This window comes from Gadus morhua, chromosome 2, assembly GCF_902167405.1.
Source record: "Gadus morhua chromosome 2, gadMor3.0, whole genome shotgun sequence".
Classification (NCBI taxonomy): domain Eukaryota; kingdom Metazoa; phylum Chordata; class Actinopteri; order Gadiformes; family Gadidae; genus Gadus; species Gadus morhua.
In genome coordinates, this window is record NC_044049.1 from 15,815,068 (window position 1) to 15,827,020 (window position 11,953).

The 11,953-nt window shown below is 42.7% G+C and overlaps 1 protein-coding gene across 2 annotated transcripts; it reads right to left on the reverse strand.

Annotated features, from left to right (window-relative positions):
• Positions 1 to 44: 44 nt before the first annotated feature.
• gaa (alpha glucosidase) lies at positions 45 to 11,903 on the reverse strand. 2 transcript variants are annotated; one of them, XM_030346957.1, is made up of 19 exons: positions 10,672 to 11,903; positions 10,157 to 10,308; positions 9,674 to 9,839; positions 9,354 to 9,450; positions 9,008 to 9,127; positions 8,559 to 8,677; positions 8,301 to 8,432; positions 7,957 to 8,067; positions 7,559 to 7,672; positions 7,242 to 7,326; positions 5,454 to 5,574; positions 4,837 to 4,970; positions 4,479 to 4,630; positions 4,007 to 4,149; positions 3,531 to 3,672; positions 3,075 to 3,173; positions 2,588 to 2,752; positions 1,572 to 1,724; positions 45 to 699 (listed from the first exon to the last, which is right to left on the reverse strand). In XM_030346957.1, the coding sequence occupies exons 1-19, from the start codon at positions 11,221 to 11,223 to the stop codon at positions 634 to 636; spliced, it is 2,823 nt and encodes a 940-aa protein (XP_030202817.1). In that variant the 5' UTR covers positions 11,224 to 11,903; the 3' UTR covers positions 45 to 633. The 2 variants fall into 2 exon arrangements, with proteins under 2 accessions (XP_030202817.1, XP_030202810.1); XM_030346950.1 differs by having other exon boundaries at positions 4,007 to 4,155.
• Positions 11,904 to 11,953: the final 50 nt, after the last annotated feature.

An 11,953-nucleotide genomic window follows, 5' to 3' on the forward strand; every position in this document is an offset into this window, starting at 1 on the left:
ACAACCACCGGGGAGGTTGGCTAAATTAATAATCCAACGAGGACCACATTACAAATCCTTTATTGAAATGCAGTGAAAAACAAAAACAGAAGCACATTTAAATTCGAAAATCAATCGCTAAATGTTACTTTCTTCAGCGTAGCAGTGAGAAGCAGTCATTGCTAATAAAGTGACCAAGATAAATAATGATGATAGCTTCAAAGTTCGATTATTTAAAACAGACCAGATTATGTCCATTGATACATGGATACCATGGGTTTATGTGAAGGGGAGGTAAACAGTGCATATTTCACAGTGCACTGAACATGTTAACAACAAAAAGCTAAAGGCAATCTTACACATTTCTCCTTTAAAGGGAATTCACTTGATGAAATAAATACAAATGATATATACAAATGACTTCAGTCATAAACATTCTCTCGCAATATCCACTTGGCTTGGATGAAAAATCCGAAAGATGTTATTCCAACCATGTTGATTACTTTACTGTTTCCATGATCTGGGGTTAAAACAAATGACTTCATTTGCCTTACATTTTGGAGATAGACTGCTTGCTTCATAGGACAACCAACAGGTAAGAAAGCTGATGAGGGGGAACAAGTAGTGTGAATGAAGTGGCTTCTTCTTCCGAAATCACAGAGCCCACCGGACTGTGAAAACCTCTGACATGGGCAGGGCCAAACCCTTCACCTTCAACGCCTCCAGACAGACAGACAGACAGGCAAAGAGAGAGTTTAGAGTGTATAACCTGATGATTCTTTATTATGATCAAAATTAATTAGCATGTTTATGATCTGCGTAAACTGGTGAATGCACCCTTATCATCTTCCTACCATAATCATATTATCATAATGTGTACAGCTTAATTCAGTAATTTTTGCTATTTTTACGTAATATTCTAGTATCCTAATCTGTTCAGTTTTATTTTAGCCTTTTATGTGTATCTTTAATGTTAATTATTTCTAACTGTACTACTATAAAGTGTTTTGATGGCTAGATTGATCTGTTGTTTCTTTATCCTACCCGTTAAATCGCTGTATTGCTCTTATTGTGTTTCTGCTTCAGTCTCTCAGTCCATGAAAGTTTCTTACATTGCACTTCCGTATTTTCTACTGGAGATGCAATCATGCTTGTGGTCGAGACATGCTCCATGAAGATGGTGTGTCATCCACTCTGAGAACTATAACCTTGTCATCCTCCCATGGCCCTGCTTTTAGACTGTATACTCAAAGCTTGCCTAATGCCTAGTGAGTCAAAATTTAGTCTGTTGGTCACTTTAACATTGAAACTTTGAAACTTTGAACTATAACATTCATAAACTTCCATATAATCATATTAATAATAATCAAAACAATAATCATAATATTAAATAGCCTTATTGATTATAGACGATATTTATCTTTATATTTATATACAAAGCGCTAGATAAAACTGTGATAAAACTGGAATTGCTGGTATTTGATCAAACACAAATACGTAAAGTGAGATTTAACCATTTCATAAAAACAGTTGATGGAAGTTGACAAGTAATTACAACTACCACCTCAGATCCGGCCAGGGCCTCGGCTCACCTTGGTGTCTGTGCGATAGGTGAAGTCCAAGACTCTCAGGCCGTTGGCCCACACAGATACGGGCCGTGACGGCACCCCGAACACCCTCAGGCCCCCCAGAACCAGGCGGCTCAGACCCCCGTTCTGCCTGACCGGGTCACCCACAACCTGGGACTGGAGGATCGAAATCACCAAGGGGTCACCAGAATAGGAACAAAATATAGAGTTTTCTTGCATTAAAGGCACTGCTTGTAGGATTTTTACACACAGGAATCACTTTAAATTGCCAAAATATGAACAGGTTGTACATTAAATGTGCCCTTGCCCGACTTTCCAACAACCTTTGGGCAGATTTCTAGTATATAAGAAATAGGCCAGGAAAAAGGAGTGTATAAAACTAACATTAGTTTTTGATTGTTTTTGTCTCTACCCACAGGAATGTCTGATTCTTACATATTGTACATTAAAAGTGCCTCAAGGTTAAGCTTAAATTCCTAAAAATGATGGAACTATTCGGCCGAGCATACAATGTCGTTAAATCTCCTAGTCCGTGGTAGAGCTGTAACCTGAAGCACGTAATGAATGTGTTATAACCAGTTCAGAGTTTGATTTCCTTATGTTCCAAGGAAAATGTTTTCTTTTAAAAAATCTGAAATCTGAAGTTTCCAGACCAGACTATTTTGAGGTGTTGCACCTCGATTCTTGAACCTTAGATCTGCATAATCCCTCCCTATATCTTCAAAACACATGTAATCTACCATCTTCTGCGCTATGTTGTTTTAATTCTTGATAGAAATTGGAAAGAATATAATTTTTATATTACACCCATCTCCTATTATGCAACTGAATACCACTACACTAACAAACCTACTTCCTGATTCCTATAGCCACACTCTGTCATGTTGTATTTTTTATAAAAACGATTTTTGCAGCAACTGGTTCCTCATTTGTAGGTCAAGTTGCATATCATCATGTGCTAAATGACTGAATGTAAATGACCGGATGGAAGTGAACATCAGTGAAGAAGTTTTCCCCACCTGAGCAGCGATGAAGAGGACATAGCAGTACTCTCCGGTATGGAAGGTGTCCATGCTGTCCCCGTCGTCCCAGAACAGGTCCCCGCTGGCCCAGCCCCTTGGGGACAGTGCCACCGTGAGGAGGAAAGGATTGCTGCGCGAGGCGTTGGTTGTCAGGGCTGGCTCCTGCAGAAATAGAGAAGATTTTGTAGTTCATGTAACCTATACTATGTTTGGAGCCTGTAATGATAATGGGTCAAAAAAAGTAGACCTATAACCCTATGCTGACACAAAAATGTACGATAAAATCCTGTCTGAAGGTAAACACCTGAACTCAAGAAGATAATCGCATTCTCTCTTATTCTAATCAAGAGTTATTATCGGATTTTGCTCCAGTACCGGAGTACATCTCTGCATTTTATTCATTCATTCAATCTCCTGATTGAATGAATGAAGCTGCTCGACCAAAGGAGTCGAGCAGCTTCTCTGTGCGCCCCCATACTCTGACCTGCTGTGGGATGACGTGTCCCTCTCTCACATGGACGTTGATGGTGTCCAGCGGGGCTGGCAGGAGCAGGTACTGGCCCTTACTGTAGAAAGGCAGACCCTGCAAACCCATTACATGGGCAGGTAGACTTTTATTTTATAAGACTATAACGGGTTTAACATAACATTGATATTTTACCACTCGATGTGATGTCGATTTTTTTTACGTTTTGCAATGGCTGATCTACATCCATGGGATGTGAAAAATTTGTCCTCACAAACAACCCACAACCGGCCATTGGCAATTGTGGTCGTTCTCAGTGAAGGCAATACACACCTAAATGATCTACCCTAGGTTGGCAGTACTTTATTAGAAATATATTGATTCAAAGATATTCGTTTCATCTGCGTTTTTTTAAGCACGCAGGGCAAACAAACCATGGGCAAGGTGATTGGAGAGGGAGGTGTCAATGCTTACATCCTCCAGACTGTACCAAGTTCCTGCGGGCAGGTAAGCGGCCAGTTCAACGACCCCTGGCTCCAACACAGGGCTGATAAGCAGCGAGGGCCCCCACAGGAACTGCCTGTCTATGGTCTGGCAGTTGGGGTCATTGGGGAATCTGAAAATAGGATAAGACCAGCTCAGAGATCCTTATTACTGTGTGAGGGAGAGGAGAGCGGTGGGAGAGTGAGAGGCAAAAGCAGGGGAATGTAAAGATAGAAAATGAGGAGAGGGAGAGGAAGAAGAGGAGGAGAAGAGAGGCAGAATGAGAGGAGAGGAAAGGAGAATGAGATAGGAGAGGAGAGGAAAAGAGGAGGAGGGCAGAACAAGAACGAGAGGATAGAAGAACAGCGCAGATGAGAGGACGAACGGATTAAAGAGAGACATGAAAAGGATAAAGGGAGCAAGAAGTGCAGACGAGAAGAGACGGAAAGAGATGTGGAGAGACGTACTCCAGGAAGAGGGGCCGGGCCACCGTGTCTGCGGAGGTGTGTGCGTGATGGAAGAGTGTGTAGAGGAATGGAAGGAGGGAGTAGCGCTGGTTCAGGGCCCTCCGCATTGCCGCCTGGGCTCTCTGCCCAAACACGTAGGGTTCCTGGGGCTAGCGCGCACACACACACACACACACACACACACACACACACACACACACACACACACACACACACACACACACACACACACACACACACACACACAAAGACTTTAGAATAACCTCTCTTAGTACATCAAACAGATGGACTGCTTGTAAGAAAGAATCCTACAATAGCGGCTAAACACAAAGACAAAAGGCTCAAAAAGCTGACTAAACCAAAGTAAATAACGCAGCCTGTCCAAACAGGACAACAAACGACATTGTGTGCACAGCAAATAAGCAACAGCGTGCCAACATAGGGACATGTAGGGGCGGACGGTCCGTCTCACAGCGTTGGGCCTGTCGTTGTGGTTCCTCATAAAGGGGTAGAAGGCACCCAGCTGCATCCAGCGCACACACAGTTCCTCTGTGGTGTCCCCCCCGAAGCCACACACATCAGCCCCCGCCAACGCCATGCCCGACAGGCCCAGCTGCAGCACAGCTGGGAAGGGGGTAGGGGGGGGGTAGAGGGGAGGATAACAAACGAAAGGTCATAAAAAAAGGACAATAAAGTGACAGTAAAGAGACAATACTTTTTGATCGATTTGGGAACATAGCTGTGTATATATTTTTGGGGATTAAACCCCAGTGAGAAGGTAATCCATTGTGTTCTCTGGCACCACAGATGCACACGTGCCCCACCCTTACCAGGAACGGAGTACCGCAGCTGCTCCCAGTCGCTCCGGACGTCCCCGGTCCACACCCCGGAGAAGCGTCCGATTCCCGGAAAGGAGGAGCGGGAGAGGACGAAGGGCCGCCTCCCCCTGACCTCCAACAGAGCTCTGCCCACACAAGACAGTCACTGAAGTTTCAATTACAAGTTTACTTTATTTATGTAGCACCCAAAAAAAAAGTATATTTTTTACCAAAGTGCTGTAAAGATAAGTTTACATCCTTCACAGTCAATACACATGCATTAAATAAGCATTTTTTGTTGCTTAACAATTTATTATTGCTATGAATGAGCCACAATCAAACAGATCCTTTACAAATACGTCTATATTGAAAGTGTATTAAAAAACAGCAATCAATCTTTCTCGTGATGGCAGTCCGTGCTGTGAATGCTATGAATGTCTATAAATGACATTGATTGATGAAATCCATTGTGCATGTGCTCCTGAATCCCCTCATAAAGTCAGGCAATTTAAATGCTTCGGTTGTTACCAGAACTCCCCTTGTGCCTTGTAAATCTCAAATAGACATAGGTTGAACAAGGCAGTGCAGTTTCACACTTTTTACCAGATACTTGCTGTGTGCCATGTTACCTGTAGGTGGCGCTGGCCTCAGTCAATCCGTACAGATTGTGCAGGTTGTAGTGGGTGGACAGGTTCTGCTGCGCAGACATGCAGAGGGTGCCCACGTTCAGCTGGCCTCCGATGACACCCTCTTTAAATGGAAGACAAGACACACAGACACACACGCAGACAAACATACGTACACACACATTACAGTTCAAGGATGAAATAATAAGATAAGATATACTTTATTAATCCCAGATGGTAAATACATGTCTAAATGATTAAAACAACCTAATAATCATGGGCGCTCAAACTTCTGAAAAACCTGAAGTTGTCCCCCTCAACATAAATTATTTTTAAATACGTATTTAATAGAAGCCGTCTCCACAGAAATAATTCAAACAATTAAACAACACTTTTTCAAGGATGGTTTATGTCCCCCATGTGCATCTGACTGAACCGTTTGTTAGAGCAATGTCCCCTCCAGAAATTACTCTTGAAAATGAACATGTTTGTGATCCTAAGTTGTAATAAGATCTGCCCCCTTGCTACTATTAATAATAGAGAATCTTTTTTTTTTAAATGTATGCTGTTTATTTGTTGTTTAAGGTTCAAGTGCAGGTCATCACAAGGTAACATCGCTATGACCATAGTGGGGAAGAATAGTTTGTTAAGGCAGAAATGATTTGTCATAAGGGGAGTACATGGTTGTGTTTTTGGAAGTGCCACTGCTTTTCTCATGTTTCTCTCAATATAGCAGAGTATCGCCACTCGCCAACTAAAAATCCCATGATGCATTCTGATGTACCAGCCATATTCTGGCTGTAAACCAGGTCAACGCCTCCCCCTTTTTGTTCAAATGCCTGTTAACAGGTATATAGCAAGAACTCTCACTCTTTCTTGCTGATATCACCCTCCATTTTAAAAGATAACGACCACTGCCTGTATTGACCTAACTAACCGTACGCCCGAGTAAAAGTCGAATACATGGGCATATCCTGCTTGTAATGTTGACAGCAAACAGTATCTGACAGTATCTATGTAAACATGCCTGTTCAGTTTCAGCTTAACCCAACACCTGTGGGTTTAATGTTGTCCTATCTACTTTTTAGTCATTTGGTTGCCAATACTTTTTTTTCCAAGTGGTTTACACATTATACATTCATATACATGTCATGAAAGAACAGGTAGTGGGTTGGGCATCTCGCTAAAAGGTTAACACTATCCTATGGTCCACATGTGTGAAACAAAAAGTCAGAGGATAAATCTGGCATATAATACACTATATCCAAAGATGCATGCATACTCAAAACATCAGTACCAATGGTATTTTTTTCAGCAGAACCCATTGACTTTATATTAGACACATTCCACATTCAGTTGGGCTCCTGGTTTTCATTCAGCACTGTTGTAAACTCAAGCAGCAGGAGGCAGTCCCACCATTCTATGCAAATTCCCAAGCAAATCGCCAATCAAAGAAATAATGGAAAATGACTGAGGAAATGCACCCTGGTCTGCTAAAGGGCAAACCAATATCAAAAAGCTTCCAGACGGATATTTAGAGAAAATAAATAGTATGCACAAAGCAACTGGTCAAAACGAAAGGCTGATTTTATGAAGTACTTATGTCACACACTCACTCAATTGTATGTCTAGTTTATGAAAAGGGACCGTTTCACACTCTCCCTTAAAAGTTAGTGATCTATTTATTCTTGAATGGGCAAACTTACTGAATTATCTTCGTTCACAATCATCATACGAGTATGTTATAAGAGTAATTGAAAGTGATCAATGGCAGTGATCCAGTAGACTTACTTGGTGTATAGGGTGGAGCTTCCAGGTCACTGTCTGGACAGCCGTCCACTGAACCCTGCACAAAATTGGCTGGTTCGTTCATGTCCTGGGAAGAGAGGAAACTAGATGAAATCATGTAGATGTTAAATGTATAAAATAATAATAAGGTGCTGGAATACAGGTCAACAAAACATGCTTCTGTGTATACATGTGAGGTCAGACACAGCTCATTAGTGTGTGAGTGAGTGAGTGAGTGAGTGAGTGAGTGAGTGAGTGAGTGAGTGAGTGAGTGAGTGAGTGAGTGAGTGAGTGTGTTTGCATGTGTAAACAAAACGTACGATCCACAGCCCATCTAGTTTGACGGTAGAGTGGAAACTTTGGATGCAGTCTCTCCACCAGAGGATAGTCTCCGGGTTTGTGAAGTCGGGGAAGGCAGTCCGGCCCGGCCACACCTGGGAAACAGGGATAGAAATACAATACAGCGACTCAGCGGGTGTCTGCATAGCACTGGCTTCTGCTGTGCTAGCATATGGCAATTCAGTGCAGGAACACAGTTTAGAAACACAGACTCATTTCAGGAACACAAACTCATTTCAGCAACACAGACTTATTTCAGGAACACAGAATAATTTCACCATGGTAATGAAAAGCAAGGTTTCAACCTGAAACTATTTAGTTATTTCAAATACAGGGGCTAGGGTTAGGGATATGCAAAACACAAACAGTTGAGCCCAACCTTCCCGATGAGGGTGTGTCCCGTAGCATTCCTAATGAAGACCCCTCTCCTCTGTCCATCCTCATAAGGAAGGTACGTCCCTTTAGGACTGGTGCTGCTGATACCAGGATCCTGAGAAGAAGAAGAAGAAGAAGAAGAAGAAGAAGAAGGACTGGGATGGTACGTTCTGTCTGAGAGCACTGACCCCTATTGGCAGATTATAGGAACTACTTGGTTTTCTGCAGGGTTTACAGAATCAGGATAACCAGCTCTTTCAACAAATTGAACCCCGCTAAAAACTGTGCGTTCGTTTGAGAGTTAAAACAGGGGTTTTATGGTTGAAAGATATTGATTTGGCAACTGACCAGTATGAGAATATACTTCATCCCTCTCTGATGGAACTCCTCCACCATGTCTGGTAAATCCCCGAATCTCTGGGGGTCAAAGGTGAACACCCGGCGCTTGTCTGCGTAGTCCAGGTCATTCCACTGCACATCCTATTTCAACCATTAGCCACCAATCAATGCACAACAGTATACGTTAATGGTAACATCCCACATGAATCCCATGACCACCTGGTAGACGTTTCATTTGAATTTGGAACCAAATAAGAAATTATTTACCAGTGGGAAATTGTGCATGTGCATGCGCTGTACCACGGATCGGGTCTCATTGGAGGTGTGATAGCCCCAACGACACAGGTGGAAGCCCAGCGACCAATAAGGAGGCATCATAGGGTAGCCTAGGGGTGGGGAGGGCTTTAGGTCAACCAATCATAACTCACATGACCACTCATTTCCACCCATACCCGACAGACTATCAACAATAAAGGACCCCAACTATAAAAAGGTATGTCCTTTAGCATTCACGCAAAATGTGTGTGTGATCACATTACTGTGATTCATGTTGATAATCAAATTAGACTAAACAATTTCAAGAAAAAACAGTGGCCCATCATCACCATAAACATCAAACATCACTGAAATACAAAAAAAGGAGCCATTATCACACAACTTCTTCAAAGCCAGTTTGAATTGAGTTTACTGATTTTGGATGAAACGGAGCCCCATACCGACAACCTGCAGGTACTGTCGTACCACACTCTGGGGGTCGGGGCCCAGAAAGACGTACAGGTCCAGGATCCCTCCAACTGACACCCAGGTGAGGGCAGGCGTGGGCTGCAGGGCCACCTCTTATGCAAAAAATATCACAAAGAAAATATCGATATGATATATATACTGTATACATGGGAGAGTGGGTGCACTATAATGTTATCTTATTTTACCACCAGGTGTGACATTGATCAGTCATTACAGGCCATTTCAGTATCGACCCTTGCGTGACATCAAAAAGTTCACCCAGATGTATGATTTAGGTGGTAAAATAGGGGCACTCCAGGCAAAAGGGGTGTTGAGTACCCATGGCATTGCTGTTGAGCAGGAAGACGCCGTGCGCTAGGCCGTCCTCCTCTTGGACCAGGTAGAACGGGTGGGACCCATACATATTAGCATTAGCCTGTAGCAGCGGGTTGGGAAAACAAGGACATATACAATCAATTAGGTAACGTAGACTAGCATACTGTAATTACAGAGGAAACATAAGATTTAATTGTGAATGGTAAGGCTGTATAAATATACCATACAATTATTTTTATGAAGCCTGAGTCAAAAAAAAAAAGTTACAAAGTTAACATTGGTCAACAAAAACAACCATCCAATGCAGGTGCTCCTAAACTGACATGAGGCGCCATGTCCCTGTTCCAGAAGGTGAGGCTGGTCCAGTTGAGGTCCAGGCCCAGCAGGGTGTAGTGCTCCCCCAGGCCGGACAGCACCGGGGAGGCCAGGGAGGTGGAGAGCTGCAGGTACTGGTCCGAGAACAGCAGCGGAGCCACGGTGGTGTTCAGGCTGGACAGAAAGGGAGATCAGGGGGGAAGGTCAGTGAAGGGGAGTGAGGTCATTTAGGTCATTTGGGATGAGAATGAGGAACTTTCACCGAGAGGCTGGAGATAAAATGGGCATATAATGTTGCAGCCGGGGTACGGCTTTTTACAAATAGGTTGGAGTATACTTTTTGTTGATTTGTGGTTTCAATTCTCCTATTTTTGTATGCATGCTGCTCTACAAACATGTAAAATATAGAAGTTGTAGTTAATACAAAGCACTTTTTGTGATGTGGGAATAATTAACGGAAAGTTTAACTCATTTGAAAATGATCAACTCACATTACACGGCCATTGGATTTACGTTGAATGATGAAGCCAAAAGGGTCTGGCTGGAACTCGGCTGTATAGAGAGAGTCGTGGTCGGTCTTCAGCCCACCAAAGTTACCAGGAGGCAGAGGAACTTCATATCGCTTCGACGAGGGGTCCTTCAACTAACAAATACATTTGCATGGTGAGAAATGACCATATATTTTTTTTTTGCATGCATTTTCTTAAGTGTGATCAAACACAACTCCTAATCAGATAGTGAAATAGTGGCTAGGGTGAATGGTAAAAGGTAGTGGGTTCATTCCCCAACATACACAAGCACCCTTGAGAGAGATACCTATGCTCATTAATGACCTCTATCTGAATTCACTGATGCCTTGGATTAAAACGTCTCCCAAAGAAGAAATTATAAATAATAATAGTATAAAAAACTCACATAATTGCTCACACATGTACCTCAACTCAAATAAGGTACATTTGTTTCATTTTGTTTCAAATATAAAAATGCCTGATTTAGAGAAACTTACTGTGAGATGGAAGCAGTTCGGCGTCTCCTCTATTACCTCCAGGCGCAGTGTGGTTATGTCCCTGGGGAGGTAGGAGGGAGTCGGTCGTACCAGAGTGGCACCCCGGCCTCTCTTGGTGGGGCTGAGCGGACCCATCTTGTAGCCGCTATATGACCGAGGATAGTAGCACCAAGGAGGGCCAGAGGTGAGCGCCAGAGGGGCATAGCAACACCCTCGTTCCTGACACTCACTCCGAGTCAGTACTCGGTCTCTGGAGCAGTCGAATCTGCTGTCCAGGTTCATGAGACACTTGGAAGAACCAGCGTCCGATGGTTGTTGGGTTATTTCCGCTTGATCCGTCCATATTTTCACGAAGATGTTCCGAACTTTTTCTAGAAGGTTCACAGATGCTGGAGGACGTCCCACGGGTTCCTCAGAGCGGATTTTGATCGTATCATAATCAGACACATGGCTGACGTACAGACAGGTCAATAAAGCAGAGATGAAGAGGAGCCCAGCTGAGAGGACCGCCGCACCAGACAAATCTGCCATCAGATGACCTGTCCGCACCATCAGTTACTATGAAACTAGAGGTGACCGTTATTCACTGTAGCCCCTTAAGATACACAGATAAGATATCATTGCGTTTAGGCCCTTAAACGATTTGGCCATGTGTAACGTTACTTATTGTGTACTTACTGTTTATAATGAAGGTAACAGGCGTTAGAAGTAACTACAAACGAACTCAAGGGAGTCTAGTTTAGTTGCGAATAGAGGTACGAAATATCATATAAGAGGCAATTATAGTTCTTCGTACAAGATTATTGGCTTTTATATCATAAACCGGTTCAATGCATTCGCTTCAGTCTGCATTCACAATTAAAGGCTAACTTTCTGTTGTACCCCCGTGCCTCAGTTTGTTTTGGTTTGTAGTCTTTAGACTACGGAAAGCCTGATAGGACAGTGTACATATTCCGCGAAACACCCAAAGGTTTTGGTATGTTTAGCGACAGTTTAAATAGATGGAAATACTTCAGTTGCAAACTTAAATAAGGAACAGTACTGTGCCTAAAATCGTCATAAATCCTATTGCTTCTGGACATTTCCTTAGCAATTATTTGTATCCATTTTATTCAAAGCAATTCAGACTCCCTGTAAAACATAATTAAAACTTTGTCGAGAATGCATATATTGTTCAAATAAAATTATATTTTAACTACTTGTTGTTTTATCATCAATTCTTTATGAAAGATAAGCAGGATGGGGTGGAAATCATGTGTCAGTCTTTAGGCTGACAACACTC